Here is a 16,174-nt window from a genome sequence, read left to right as displayed (position 1 = left end):
AGCTGCACTTCTTGAATCTTCTTGAAGTAAACACCCAGTCCTCAAGCCTTTAGGCTTCAATCTGGTTTCAGTATCCTCTGTCTTGTAGGTTTATCCTGGTGTAAACCATCTCAAGGGAAAGGGTTCCCCAGCTGTTATACCCCCATGTGCAGAAACGAAGCTGCTTCCCTTCTTTTCTAGAAAACCAAACTCTGCTCTTTATTACACTAGTGAAAATCCATCTCTTGTGGAGTTGCCCTAGAAATGCAGCTGTGCAAGTGAAATTATAGCTGTATTAATCCAGGCTTTTGCAGTAAACTGTCCTGTGCTGAACCAGTGTTCAGAGGAGCAGAATAGCAGTGCTGAAATCTGAGAGCTTTGAAGGCCATTGCGTGGGAGCAGACTGAACTTCTCAGGCTGGTCAAGAGTCCACAGGGCAGGAACCAGACCTGGAAATAGAAAATGAGCCTTTATTAAGTGTTATTACTTGAAACTTTTAAACTCAGCAAGGTAGTATCAGATGTGCCCTAAGTTCTCACCTTTCTCATCATATATATTAGGGACACCTTTTCTCTCTGCAGGGACACCTTTCTTCAGTATGTACTAAAAAGAAGCAGTTTGAAATTGTGTTCTATTATCTTCCAAGGGGCTTAAATCAGCATCCCTGATGACCACTTAATTTTGCATTAATTTAAACTAATCTGTGTTTGCTGTTATACCCCTGATTAAAACCATCTCATTTGGTGCTAATATGACCTCCGCAGAGCTTCCGAGTAATTCAGGATGAAAGCAGCATTTGTTAATCAGCTACTGGGCTTATCTTGCTAAAACACAATTTCAGGTTAAGTACAGACTTAGGAAGAGCTATCCTGTCACATGTGAAAAAACGCAATCTTTGAAAAGCTCTTTCCCTTCTCTTAATTTTTCAAGTGGCAATTTTCAGTGGAAAGTACAAGGTGCAAACAGGAAGCTATTCAGTCAGTAGCAACTTGTGCTTACTGCATCATTTTCTTCTTTTAACACATAAATATGGGGAAGGGGTGGTTAACTCATACTCAGAGCAGAGGAAAAGCATGTTCTTTGCTCTGGCTTGTTTCCTGTTGTGAAGGCATCAAACTCTGGTGTGAAACATGCAGAGGAGAAGTGTTGTGCAGGGTTCTGTGACTTTAGTGCTACCAAATGGCTCTACTCCTAGGCTTAGCACCTGGAGACATAAGGAATGAAAAATAATTCCTGGATTGTAGTTTGACCAATAATGGTTAGGAGAATAAATAATGCAGGAGAGCCTGGAAACCTAGGTACAGTCTCATACCTCTTCCAAGCTCTCTGCCAAACCTCTCGGCATTAGCAGCATGACTGGATGCTCCGTGTTGCCTCTAGGGGGAGTGAGTTTATCCTGAGGCACCTGCAGCTAACATCTCTTTTTATGCCCTGTGACCCCAGTGAAGTTTCAGACATCAGTAGCTTGAGCTGTTTAGATCAGTGCTTCAGGGTAGACAGTTGTGAGAGCTTTTTCCTGGTTTTCTGTGTGCTCTGGCTTTTTTATGTCTTTAAGTATTGGCGCAGTTCGTCCCTCAGAGCTGAGCTTGTGTGTTAATCCTTCAAGAGGCTTCTGGCAGCTTTGCAATGGGAGGAAGACTCTACAGTGTTGGCATCCTCTTTCTGAGGTGTTTAAATTCAGATAAAACTTCAAGCAGCTGGACTGAGTATACAGAATGCGGGAGCAGAAATCAACCCACATTTAGGTGTCTGATTTCACAGAGTCTGAGCATGCTACACTGGGCTTCATGGAAATGGGCCTGAATTAGCTCAGTTGTGCAGCAGACTGAATTTCAGTGTTTCACTGCACCCCCATCAGGCTTTCTGTGCTCACTTGGGAGAGCTCTGGACAGAATCTCTTCCCCTTCCTCCCATCTGTACTGCTGGGCTACAACTCTTGGCCACCTTTGCCTTGTGCTTCAGATATGTACAAAAAAAGGCTCTGTGCAACTTTCCATCCTGCCCCAAGACTTATACCCAAGCATGTTTATGATTCAAATTTTTGTTTATTACAAGAGAAGCTAAGCTACTACAAGCTGCTTTAGCTGAGATGGGCACAGCATTTCACCAGATTTAGGTAGAAATCCTGAAATCTCTTAAGCAACAACATAGTGTGTCCATTGGTTGCTTTCCTGATTATCTCCTACCTTGCACTTTCTGGATCCAGGGACACCTCTGTAAGGGTGTCCCACTCAGAAGTGGTGTGATCAGTACTATGTTGCCTATAGGTCACAACCTTTTTAACTCTTCTATCACCTTATGCCCTCTCCACCCTGTCTAAGCAACAATATGTGTTCACAGAAGCAAGGTAAAAACAGGAGGAAGTGATGCATTTTTTAAACACTTTAACCTGTTTAGCTTTTTATTCCAGAGACCTGCAGCTAAACTGAAAATTGGGGGGTGTTGGTACTTCCAAAGTCTGCTAAGTAGATCTTTTATTTGTGCAACAAAAGCTAATAAAGCAAGTATTATCTTGAAGCCTCAGATTGTTCTCTATATGCTGTTATTTTCAAGTTCCTGGTATTTAGCTTAAAGCTGCAATTGCCAGCACCTGGAGAATCTCAGCTTCCATTTTCATGACTGAAGTGGATTTCTAGTTTCATGTCTAATGATGAAAAAAGGTTAAAAACCTTTCAATGGAAAAGTTCTACAAGCAAAGTAAAAATGTTTATTTCTTTTTAATTTCATGTTTTAAAGTCTATCTTAAAGCAGAAACTGTATTTTTAATAGATGGGGGATACATAAATAAACATCCCAGGTCATAGGAACCCATGGAGGGAGTTTCCAAATCTCTAATCTTCCGCTACCCTTTGGTAAGATGACTTGTTTTATTTAGGATATAAAGATGTCCCTCGACATCTTTGAGCTGCAGACTGAGTAGCAGTCTGGTATGACAGCAATAAATTTGTGCTGTACTGCTTCACTGATCTACCCTTTGTAGAACACTTCTCTAGGGCTCTCTTAAAAGCCATCACACCTGTTTCTGCATCCCCGTTACATTCTGAAACAGTAACGTGGCTGCTTCACACCAGTCTGAGATGGACACCAGTGCCTGATGCAGCTGCTGTACTGCATTTACTCCTTGCATGCTTGTATAGTTACAAGGGTTATGGCTGATTTTTTGGAAATGATCCTCCGTGTTTGCTACAATAAATAAAACCCTGTTCTGGTGTCACCTTGGGGGGTTCACACCTTGCTGTGCCTCTGTCCGGGCATCCCGGGGCCGCTTTGGGGGGTGGGGGGAAACCCGGATTGGATTTTGGCCGGAGTACGGAATGGGAGAAAACCCGGCCTGGATTAAAAATTAAATTAAAAAATGAAGGGTTGGACTTGATGATCTCAGAGGTCCTTTCCAACCTGGCTGATTCTGTGATTCTATGAAGTGTCAGCAACAGTATTGCAGGACTTTGCATGGCAAGAAAAGCTGCCAGCTCATCACACAATAGCAGTTGTAAAAGCTATTTAAGAAATGCTTCACATGTTGTCTACAGTGCTTATAAATAACTTCACTGAAAATTGTATATTACACTCTGTCTCAAGTTACTGGGAGCTCCCCAGAGGTTTTGAATACTGCAGTCCTGCAGTTTGTCTTTGTCAAATACTCTCAGAATAGTTCTGAATTTGGTCTTTATTCTGGCCAGTTGCTTGAGTTGTTGAAAAGTATAAGTTTACATCACTTATGTCTGTTACAGTGGCACAATGTGTTCCTCTGGAAGGGTCAAAGAACATAAAGGATGGGAGTTATTAGGCAGTTGAGCTCTATTTGTGTGGAAAAATAGATGCTAGAGAAATGCAATGTACCATTGACATGGTAACACTGGTACCAAAACATTCAGGAGCACAGTCGCTCTCCAGGTCTTGAATATTAAATTTTATAAGTTAATACTTAAAACCCACTTTAGCTTTAGAGAGTTGTCCATGGGAACAATGGAAATGGCCTGACCTTGTGAAAGAGGCACTCAGTGTACCCAGCAGGCTGGGCTCTGCACAGGGTTGAACACACATTTGAAAAGACACAGTTAGGAAAAAACTATTGTACACTTATTTTTGAGCTTGAATCCCTGAGGTGGTCCAGTAAGACAGACAAGGAATGAGACTGCTTGAAAAATAAGCATATTAGAAGTGTTCTTATGTAGATTCCCACTCCTGAGAAACAAGAATATTCCTGTCTGCCAGATATTTACATGTGTCTCTGTTGCTGTTCATTCCCTCACAAACTAGAGGTTGTAAGATATCACAGACTGTTTTTATAGAGGGAATGCTACAACTTCTCATGAATGTGAACAATAATATTCAGAGAATGGGCAAGTATGTGACTGGTGATAGACATGAGAAAACACTCAGAGTTTCAGGAGATGGGAGAAAGGCAGGAAAAGGAAAATATTATTATCAGGACAACAGCTGCTCCAGTGATTTGGCAAACTTTTCTGATGATATTGGTTGAGACCTCTAAGTAGACTTCACTGTACCTGTGGTGTGTGTGAGCAACACCAATGCCAAAAGACTTGTTTTAGTTCAGCACTTTTTTGGAAACTCATGTCTGACAGAACGAATGAAAAACAACCAACAGGAAGGGTGCCCGTGGTTGTGCTGCTGTTTGTATTTCCAGAACAGTATGGACAGGCCAGCAATCTACTACATCTTTCACAGTCACTGCTGTGGAGATAAGAGTGGAATGAGGTAATGGCTGTGTAGTTTCATGGTACACACATACATTGGGATCTGAGACAAAATGAACTGAAGATGCTGCCTGTGCTTTTGCATTTCAGGTGGAAAAAGTGTGGGGAAACACCTAAATCATTGTACAGATGTGCGTGTATTTGTCATGCTTAGCAGAATGGATATGAAATCTCTAGGCCAGGCTGTAGTTCACATTGCCTCACTAAGAACAGGATAACTGCTCTTTAACCAGGCAGTGAGCTGCTTGAGCACACAGGGGCTAGATTGCTGCATGCCAACCTCTTAGAATCATTCCTCAAATCAGAGCATTGAGTGCTAAAACAAATTTATAAACAAATATAATTAATAGATTTAAATAGGTAGCTGAAATTATTATTTAAAATTTTGTAGAGTTTCTTTTGTCTTATTAAGAAAAATAGTGTTAAATCTTCAAAACTGCACATAAAGCTACTATAAAGGCTGTAAGGGGTGACCCCTATGGAATAACAAAATGATATTTTATTAGTTAAGTAGTTGACATTCATGGTTATTACATTTCTCAGAGTTATTAAATATTCTCTTTGATTTGTCATTCAAGTTAAGTCTGCTGTGTTTTCATAACCTACTAAGCAGTTTCAGTTTGAATCATTTTGGCCTCAAGCAATATTCAAGATGCCCCATCTCTCCAGAGAGAATCTGAGGTTGTAGAACTCTGTTCTTTCCCATTTGCTTTATTTCTATTTCTCTGAGTCTTCATCTGGTCCTTGTTTTTTATCTGCTAGATGAACTTTCAGGGGATTTAAATAGAGCTTTTCTCATTTTCCCTTACAGGAATCTTCCAAGAACATTTCTGCGCTGAAGTCTCTGCAATATCTGTGCCTTATATAGTTTCAAGTCAGCTCAGGTGTATCCATAAAAGGTAAGGAGATAACCTTCTTTTTTGGGCACTTCAATCTATGGCCTTTCTCTGGCATCTCAGCACTCCAACTATCCCCCTAGTAACGCTCAGCATGGCTAGTTTGGAGCTGCCAGGGTTTTACAGGCAGAAGTCTTTGCTGTGTGATGCTGTTGCTGAAAGGCAGAGCACAGTGCAGCTGCTCAGCCTGGCAAGGACTGGGGCCCTGAAGCACCACTTGCTGCTGCTGCCTGATCCCCCAGCCCTGGGAACCGAGATCTGCTCCTCTGGAGGTGAAGCACAGCACCACCACATGGAATTGCAGGAGCTGGATGGATGCAGGGCTGGGCTTCACCAACCCCTCGGATGCTCAGGATCTCTGCTTTTCATGGAAAATGAAATAACAAAGTGCCTTACGAGCTTTCTGCTACCAGAGATCTATAAAGTGTTCCTCTATGCTTTTATGCTGATTAGAATCTAAAAATGGGCCATTACAACAGAAGCAGATTCAGTATATTAAGTTCTATATGCTTCAAACAACAGTCAGCTAAAACATACAGAATTTTGTGTTCAGTCTCTTGAAAAATTCTGTGCAAAATTGAATTCTATAATACCCGTTGTCTTAATTTTCAGCTCATAACAGCAACAACAACCATGACAGGTGCTGTTTCCTGGGAATTCATGACCAGTTGGTGTCCCTTCAGTAAGATGCAAAGCAGCTTTATTTCACTGTGATCATCAGACCGTAAGAGCAGCTCGATGAGTTTATTGTTTTCATTTGCAACTCTGTGTTTTCTGCCATGTGTTTTCAGCAAGAAGTCTCTCCCAAGGACTTTGAATTTCAATGGCAAATAAAATATTGACAAAGCTTTTGGATATATATGTTCTAACACTTATCAGTGAGACATTATACAGGCCATTTCCCGGCAATAACAACATAATAAGAGCTCAGCAGGATATTTTTTTTTTTTCTATCTGGAGGCTAGATTATTTTAAATTGATAACAGGGGCCAGGTGGCTATTTATAAGGGCAAGATATGAATTGCAAGCATATGTTTCCAAGGCAATGTTAGCCAGTGGCTGTTCAAGCATAAATTACTTCCTATTACCACTTTTGATAGGAGGGATGTGGTCCAGTTCACCTCTGTGGGAACACAGTGTGGCAGGACACTTCCATCTCTGGCAGTGCAGGACTCTTTTCACTGTTCCCAGTAAAAAGGCAATATTTACTCTATCATGACACCCCTAATTGATATTGCAGTGAGTAATTTTGTTTTGTTGTTGAATAAAGATTAGAGTTCTTCCATACTGTTATGTAGTATTCCCATAGAGGGCCACTTACGTGGTGTGGAACATGCAAGAAAGAATTGTAGAGTTGATAATATGACCTATAGGATACAAGAATGAATTGATGCTTTGGAAATAAAAATGTGATTCCTCAATGATCATAGGAATACCATCTCTCTAAACTTTACCTGTGAAACACTTAAGAAACAGACCTGAAAATCATTATTATGTTGTGAAGTTAGATTGAGATTATTTGTGAGTTTCTGTTTGTTTATAAAAGGATGAGACAGAAGCTGATTACAGTATGGCTAAATTTTTACTAAACCTGGATAAAGAATATGGGGAGGCAGAAGGGGAGAGTACTTGTCCTGTCTGAAGGAAGAAGCCTGTGTCTAAAAATCTGCTATATTATTGTCAAAGCAAGAGCTGCTTGATGCCTTTGCTCGTGTGCTCTGGTTGATTTTTTCTCTTTCTTTTTTCAAGGCTTAGAAATAATGGTTCAGTCCAAATGACTTTTCTAGCAACTTGCCTACCATCTTCATATAACTCGAGAGGCTGCTTTGCTGATGTCCCATACTTTGCTGACTCTGAATGTGTAGTTTAAATCAATTGCTTTAATCATATGATAAAGAAGGAATCTGATATAATCTAAAAGCAAAGGGCAAGCAGTTCTTTTGTTAACATAGGTTTAAGCTGTAAGTTTTTTGGCTGGAGATAATCACTGGTTTTTTTTAAAAAAAGCTCTGAAAACCTGGTCATCTCTTTTCTTGATAGCATAGTTTGAATCACTTTTCCTGGAATGGAAAATAAATTGAAATAAATTGAATAAATTGCTTGAAGCCTTTTTTTTTATTTTTTTTTTTAAGTTTATGCTTTCTGTATTTTCCAATAGTGATGCTATGAGAGGGCTATTCAGTACAGTCTAGTGGAGCCAGCTCTTTAAAATCCACTATTCCAAGCTCTGTTCCCAATCTCCATTATCCTCTTTTTGGGAACCTCATGATCTATATTCAGCATTCCTTATTTTCCTCCATCAGAAATCTCTGCCCTGGGATCCACTGCCCAAAATAAGTGTGCTATTAAGCTGACAGCATGTCACTGATGCCATGTTTTTTCATAAATATAAATGTGCCTCATCAGCAATCACATTCTTCCTGTAAGATTCTTATCCTCAGATTAAAGTGGCACAAGTCTAGGGTACAACAGCACTAATATAAATTTTAAGACTTACCTACAGCAGAATTTCTTGTCTTTCAGTATTAGCAGTGTAATAAGGTACCATATTCTCTACATTTTTCTCATCCCATTCCTGCATCAGTGCACTATAAATTAGCATACAAATTATTTTATCAGTGCTTCTTGTTTTCCAAAGGGGGGGACTGTTTACCTTCCCATATTGTCTCAGTAAAGTTAAACTGCAGGTGGAGAGGAGGTAGGACTTCAGCCATTGGGTTGTTTCATGATTTAAGAGGTGACATATGTTTAGTGCTCTATATTTCTCATGAGGTCTTAAGCTGATGCCAATGAGAATTCTTAAAACTAACTATAGGCACTTAACTCTGTATGATTTAAAGCTCTGTAGCAGCACAGCAAATAGATTACAGTGGAAATACTAGACAAATATTAAAAACTACTGTTGTTTTGAACAAGGTAAATGTGGAGAATTGACCACACCTGCTTGCCACACAGATGTTGTGCCAAGGACAGGCTCAGAGAGCCGGTATCAGGAACTTGCAGCAGAGTGACACATTTGAGATTAATGTCTCACAAATTGGTAAAATAAACTAGCAAGGCTGTACAGAACTGTGCTTTGAGTGTGGCATAAACTTCATGCTGTTTAGGATATGATAAGTTATCATAATCAGTTAGTAATCAGCTCACTTCAAAACAGTGTGACCAAAATGAAGAGTTTACCTTGCATTCTGAAAACGAGAGGTGTGAAGGCTATAAAACATTAGTTCTGGTTTTTACCCCCCCTTGGTGGTTAGTTTTTGAGGGTAGCATGCACAGCTGTTATATAAAGAAGAAGTCTTCCTGGGTACATGCCGTCTTTGAAAATCGGATTCCTTTTTTCCCCAAGTTCTCCTTTGCTGATGGTTGAGGAGGCCATTGCAGGGTTTGGGTTTAATTCACTGGCATTAACAAAACAGCATGTTTAAAATTTTTATCGTTCTTCTTAATGATAGAAAAATGGATGCAGTACCTGAGGCCCCCTAAAACCAATAAAGGTCCCTGACTGGGTTTTGTGTGTGTTTCCCAGCTAAAGACCTTCAGCCACTACCACGCAGGTTTACCTGCAAATTTCAGAATACCTTGTAGCTATTCTACAGGGGTGCTAGGTTGCAGAAAAAAATATTTACTTTCTTTCTTATTTTAGTATATTTGTTTTCCCTCATTCTCTGCCGCATAACTAAGGAAATGGCTAAGTAATCTCTCACGTTGGATTATGGTTTAGATTTCTTATCAGCATCCATTGTGTAAGTATAGTCTGACTCATGGGAGAAAAACTGTTATCAAATGTATGTTTCCTTGAAAATTTTGGTAAGAGATAATAATTTATAAGGTTTTCCTACATTATAAGCCATGTTGCTCCTGCCGCACTATCCCGAATGGACAGAGATAATAGCTGGTAGGGCTTAACTGATTTCCCTGTTTAATGTTTTCGGTTCTTTATTTAATTTTTTTATAACTATAAACTGTGTTAGGTGGAAGAAACAGTACAAATCTGCAGAGATTTATATCATGTTCATGTATTAAAGTTGCATCTATCTACGTGGGAAGGACATATGGGTGCAGTGATACAACAGAAAAATTAACCCTTACAACTGTTGCAGAGCTGCCTAGAAACTGGATCTGTATGAGACTGTTTTCTGGCAAGTTAGAACTTGGGCAAGAACTTGGGCACCTAGTAATTTAAAATATTACTTCTCAAAATCTGGATCCATTAAGTTTCATCTTATCCTGCAACTAAAGAAATTTCCTAAGTACCCCAGAGGTCTTCTACCCTTCAGAAACAGAATTACCTGTGTCTCAATGGTGCTGAGTTGCCTGGTGTCCATGCTATTCCCAAGCTGCAATGGGATTCAGAAGAAAAAAAAAAGTTTTTTATGTGTTGGGTACTGTCTAATCCATGTCTTATATGCTCAATACCATCATCTACCTTTTCTGGACTACAGAGGGAAATAGTTTCCAGTGATGGGGTGAGAGGTTTTGTAAAATGACTAACCTGCATTCAAAGCTTTGCTGCATATCAGGTGGAGGAAGGACTCGAAGATAGATTGTTTATAACATAAGTTTGTGAATATTAATTGATAATTTGTTAAAAAGGACACTCAGTTTGTCCTCAGTTTGCTATTTGTGGGGTTTTTTTTGAGAGGGAGGACAAACCATGCTGAGTAATGTCCTTTTAACTGCAAGGTGAGGTTTACAGTTGTGAATGGAAGGGGATTTAAGTAACTAAGATACTTCTACAGAGGATCCCTCACATATCTTGTCGTTTGGAATCTTCTCTTAGCTAGGTCAGCTAGTTGATATTAAACATCTTTTTAATTGCTGCAAGACGCTATAGTTAGGGCTGAGTACTGCTGGGTAAAGATAAGTAGGGATTGAGAAACTTAAATGTTCTAGCTGTAGAGGTATTTCTATCTTACAGGTGAGGGACTGATGTGTTGGCTTGCTGAAGTTTATGAAACAAGCTTCATCTAGGATCAAACATCCTACAATAGAAGACATCAGAACCAGAAGGAAGTTACTCACAAGATCACAATATTTATTCCTGGGAAACCAGAGGAACAAAAACTCTGGTTTCTTTTTTTCTTGAAAATGTTGCCCGTTTGAGAATTTTGTGCACATATACAGGTTTTTCCAAGATCCGTCTCTGGCCAAGAAAGGATCGATGGTACTCTGCATGCAAGAGAGACCAAAAGGTCATGGAAACATTGAGCATAACACACAGCTAGAAAATTATATTAAGGTAAGGCAAGTAAATCATACACAGAAATGGGAAGCAAAGTTTAGAATTCTGACTTCCAGGTCAGACTATCTGGGAGGTATCATGCTTACTTAATTCACAGGAGTACCTTTCCTTTCACAAAAACCACTGGTAGTCATATGACATTTTTGCTTTTGTAAAACAAGAAACAATTTTTACAATATGACCTGGAATCACAGAAAGTTACTTTACGTTTTTATAGATTTTGTTTGTGTCTACAAATCCGGAGTTATCTGTTAGTTCTAGATTGTATTTTCTACAACTTTGGCTTTCTATTGTTATAAAAGAATAAGAAATTGCTCAAACCTCAAAACTGATCTCAGTATTTGCATCACAAATGTGTGAGTGAAACTAAAAAAACACATTTATGCCCTCAACATTGAGTCTCCACTTCAGTGGTGTCATTCAACAAACATGACACCATATAAAGGGGACTTGTGTGAACTGCACTTTCATTTCACTTTGAAGCAGAAGGGTAAGTTGAATTTCCTCTTCATAAATCACAAGGAATTTCAGCTAGAAGGCAAACCCATTTCTTTTTATTTCTGTGGTCATACTTACATTTTAAAATTAAATTTTCCTTTATTAGTCATTTTTTACTTTGCTTATACTAGCAATTTTAGTAGATGAGGACACGCCTGAAGGCCAGTAGATAGTAATGACTGATGAAGGTCATTAAAAGTGGATTAAAACTGAAGAGCTGGGTTTTTTTCCATTTTGCTTTATAATTGATCAAGACTTTGACTCTGCATCATGATCCAATTATGAGCTGGATGCAGTAGTCCATTCAAATGTAATTCCCTGAATGATGATCATCAGGCAAAGGGTACATGTTGTAATTGCATTTGCTTATCTCAGGGATGTAAGTATTCCTAGCCACCTAAGGTAGGTTTAATAATCTGCTCTAAGTCATTGGCCAGCATTTTCAGAGGTGTCTGCTAGCCTTCAGTATAGTAAAGGGTAAACAGCTCAAGACACTTCAGATTCAACAGACAAAACTCAAAAGCACTTTTAATACTGCTCGTGTGTTTCCGCTCTTTAAAGTGGAAATTCTTGACCATGAGGAATAGATACTGCTATTAATTAAACAGATACTATATGCTACAAATTTATGACATAATTGAATATTCTTATGTTCAAGGGTATGTCCTACTGAATTGACTTTGATAAGACATTGCCCTAGCAAAACAAGTTCGTGTTGATGCAGATTAAGAATAATCTCAAAACTCTTCTATGACAGAATCAATCTGGAAGATATAAACAATACTTCTCTTTTCAAAAAGTTCAGCCCATTTGACAAATGGTAATAAACTGATATATTGATTCTGCTTGGCATATATACTTTGAAACAAATATCTTGTTATTACTGATGAACCCAGATTTTAAAATCTTGCAGCATTCAAGCCAACCAAAGTTTTATTTTCAATTTTGAGTGGCGCTGGATTTAGAACATATTATGATTGTCAATTCTGATTTTCTTTTTAGGGATGGAAATTTTTGAGAGAGAGCAGTGCAGGATCTCTCTAATTCATGCCAGTAGAAAAGTGAAGTATGGGTGTTAAGTTACATATTTTGTATGAGAATCAACCCAACAGGATCACCTATTAGAAATGGATACCAATTCTGGTCTCTTGAACCTTGCTTTACATCTCTTATTATTTTAACTGAATGATGTCAATAACTGGGTATCTCCATGCCACAATAACTTACAGTCCTTCAATTCAGGTTTCATAACTGCACAGCATACCCGCTTGCTATTTTGTAAACCATGATGTGTATAAATTGAGTGCTTTTTAGTCATGATATCTCAGCACTAGGATTATAACCCTGATTAATGTTATATCTGAAAGGATAAAATAAGATGAATAGGCCTATTGCCAACCAGCAAAAATGCATTTTCCGCAAGAATAACTCTGACATTTTCAAGCTTGTGGAATTTTGTTCAAAACAAGATAGGAATGTCAATTGAGCTATAAAATTTTGCCCATGTGTAAAACACTATCAGTCTGTTTATGTCAAACAAATGTGCTTAAACAGTACTGTGGTTAAAGAGATTGCTAACTAGCTCCAAAACATTGCAATAACCACTGTAACAGATTGTGCCTTTCAGGTTGGTATCATAAAATCATTGAGTGATTATAGTCTTTAACAGCCAACTAATGGCTTAAGTGTGATCAGTTACATCCAAGCCCATCATTTCTCGAGGATTAATCCAACAAATAGTCAGTGATAGCAAAAGGGATAATTTATCTTCACTGCTTCCAAATGTGTGACTGTCATTCTGTAATGGGCGTGTCAAGCTGAATCAGACTAAAAAGAGTTTCGTGTATAAGCTACACAATGATAGAAAAAAATCTGGGAAATCTCTTACACCTAAACTATAGACTGTATTTAAACAAGGAAATAATGTAAATTTCCAGAATTTTCAATTATATAAGCCAATGCCAACGATTTCTTACAAAATCACTGCCTGACAAATGTGTGGGTTTTCTTACAGCTGGCCTGAGCAATCATGTTGTCTTACTCATCCTACGTACTCACAGCAGTAGGTGCTTTGATAGTGACTTGCCACGCATTGAGTAAATTTCCAGAAATTTCTGGGCTACCTGATATCCCTGGAAAAGATGTTCTGAAAGGACTGCCACGTGTACCGGGTAAGTAAACTTCCCTTTTTTGCACCAGATCCTTGTCATGAAGGCAGCATGACACAGAAGGACACGTGCTCTCAAGGAAGCAGCTGTGTTAAGCAGAGGAAGGAAAACTGAATGGAGGAAACAGGCAGTTTAATTTTTTTCTCCCAAAAGACAGGCCTCTGCTCTCATCTGGGAGAAGAGGGGAAGTGAACAGGTTATAAATACTTTGATATAAATATTATATATATAAATATGTCTTTACAGTGCTTTTTCCATTGACTTTCCAAAGGGAATTGCTTCTTTCACAGGAGAAGTTATCTTTTTTTTCTTTTTTTTTTAAGTACAAAGGCAATGTAATCCAATATTCAAAAGTGTAATTAAATGGATTCTGGCATATTTCTCTAGTGTTCAAAGATAGTATGTGCAAAAGTAGACTTGTAAGGAACACACTTTGCACTGTGTAATTTTCCTTCTACGTAGAAATGCGTTCTCCAAGTCTGTTGACAAGGCTAAAGCACTATCAAAATTATTCATAAACTCTCTCTATTAGGTCAAATATGTTTTTTTTTTTTAATGGATTGTGAAGTACAGTAAGTGTTGCAAAATTCAACTTGGAGATGCAGCAATACTTTGTGGTTCTACTTGGCTATTTGTTTCAGTTGTGAATAATTGGAACATGATCATGGGAGCACATTTGTGACTTTATTCTACATGTAGGACCTTTATTACCCATGGAAATGGGTATGAAAAAGGAATCTACCTTTACAGTGCTTTACAGTACTGCCAAAGTACCCCTTTAGCAAGCACTGCTGCATGGACTCTATTTCACACTATCCATGCAGAAACTTTCATCTACTAGTGTTTATGCTTTCATAAAAATAAGATCCCACCATAAAAACACAGAGCATCCATCCTGCACATTAAAAGAAAATGGTATGGTGTCATAGGAACTGTTCCCTCCCCAAAATCTCCCTTGTGCTTGTTCACCACTATTTAGTAGAATGAAACAAATTTGTTTTTGCAAAGCCAGTTTCACAGATTCAAACAAAATTCTTCAACCTCGAAAAATTCTGTTGCTTCTGTGCAGAGGGGAATTAGTAGCATTTAGAAGGTTGGAGGTTTTTGTTAGTTTGCTTTAATATAGATTAACAACAACATGAAAAAATGACTGGGAAAATATTTATTTTAAACTTGATGGTGTAAAAAAAGTACTGTTACATGCTAGTTCTGGAAAGGTATTAGTTTTATCAAGGGAATTGTTCCTATCGGCAAAACCTAGTTTTGCTTGATTGTATAACTTTTATTTTTATCTGTATAGGTCTACCTGGTTCTCTGGACACTGAATACCACAATCATTTAGTAAATTTGGAACACCGACTTTTCCAACTTGAAGCCGGTAATTCTTCCCCTTGTTACTTTTTCAGCTCACAAACAGTTCTAAGCACAATAGGCAAAGTTAATTATAGACTCATGACTTGTAGGAAAGAAATTACATTTGAAAATGGTACTGAGTCCCAAAACTCCATTTTCTCATCCAAAGCTCAGGAAATCAAGACCCTGTTTCCCTGGAGTAGCAGATTTCTTTTACCAACAGTAACACACATTTATTAAAATTCGATTTATTTGAAAAAAATATTCCAACTGATGTTGCACTTTCCACACAGATTCATGGGAACTCCTCAGTTTTGTACCCCATATTTTTATCTATCAGCAACCAGACTGTTGAGGGTGGTAAATTGTTTCTTATTGAGAAAGAATTCACAAAAAATTATCACTTCTCTATTTCGCTTGCTCGAATTTGAAGTAAACTGATCCTCTTTAGAAAGCACACTCAATACAACGGGGCTCACAGAATATGTAGCAAACGTGAGTGGGGCATCCTTGTCTTGGAGACAAGGACAGATGGTCACAAGGAGCATAACAATATACTTAGGGAAAAACAAGTGGATGGGTAAAATTTAAAATCTTTTTTTCTCTTAATCCTTTACTCTCACTTTTGCCTACTCTTCCTCTTACCACTTTTAATTTTCCCTTCATCTCTTGATTTTTTTTTTTTTTTTTTGCTTTTTCTTCAATAGGCCATAGAAAATTTAAAAAGCTAAGTAGGTTTTTTCTTTTCATGTTTCAGCACTTGCTTTGAATGGGAGGATAAGAGAAGTAGGAGAGAAAGTGTTTGCTACCAATGGAAAAAAAGCCGATTTTGCATCTGCACTACGATCCTGTGAAGAGGCTGGAGGAACTCTTGCAACTCCCATGAATGAGGAGGAGAATAAAGCTATTATGGACATTGTGAAACAGTATAAGCAATATGCTTACTTGGGCATTAAAGAGTGTGAGACTTCAGGCCAGTTTACATATATAACTGGCATGCCCCTGAGTTATACCAAATGGCACCAATATGAGCCTAATGGCAAAGGGAAAGAAAAATGTGTAGAGATGTACAAGGATGGGAGCTGGAATGACAAAAAGTGCAACCTGTATCGTCTCACAATCTGTGAATTTTAAAGAATGGCCTTTCGGCCACTTCAGAGTGTGGAGACAATGAAATATGCTTTATCTTAGGTTTATAAAATTTCTGCAAATTTTCTGTATCCTAAAATCTAAAATGAATCATATTTAAGTAATTTTTTATCCTTAAGAAAATGCTAAATGTGGTAGGTGATTAACATAATTAAAATGTTCTTAATCTGA

At 38.2% G+C, this 16,174-nt stretch overlaps 1 protein-coding gene across 2 annotated transcripts in view; it reads left to right on the top strand.

Annotated features, from left to right (window-relative positions):
- LOC113987678 (pulmonary surfactant-associated protein A-like) overlaps window positions 1-16,174 on the top strand; it is a 21,424-nt gene extending 5,250 nt beyond the window's left edge. The window contains exons 4-9 of one of the 2 annotated variants that reach the window (XM_039385742.1): window positions 5,509-5,596; window positions 6,206-6,317; window positions 10,512-10,832; window positions 13,348-13,504; window positions 14,802-14,879; window positions 15,612-16,174. In XM_039385742.1, the coding sequence (XP_039241676.1) occupies window positions 13,363-13,504; window positions 14,802-14,879; window positions 15,612-15,988 (597 nt within the window). In that variant the 5' untranslated portion in view covers window positions 5,509-5,596; window positions 6,206-6,317; window positions 10,512-10,832; window positions 13,348-13,362 and the 3' untranslated portion in view covers window positions 15,989-16,174. Of the gene's footprint in view, window positions 1-5,508; window positions 5,597-6,205; window positions 6,318-10,511; window positions 10,833-13,347; window positions 13,505-14,801; window positions 14,880-15,611 lie in introns of those variants that run through there. The other variant, XR_005565153.1, reaches the window with a different exon arrangement.

Source organism: Pipra filicauda, unplaced genomic scaffold (assembly GCF_003945595.2).
Source record: "Pipra filicauda isolate LSUMZ 115617 unplaced genomic scaffold, ASM394559v2 scaffold430_size1018388_pilon, whole genome shotgun sequence".
In the NCBI taxonomy this organism is placed as follows: Eukaryota; Metazoa; Chordata; class Aves; order Passeriformes; family Pipridae; genus Pipra; species Pipra filicauda.
The sequence above is the reverse complement of the archived record's forward strand: the minus strand, read 5'-3'. Positions and strand labels throughout refer to the sequence as shown.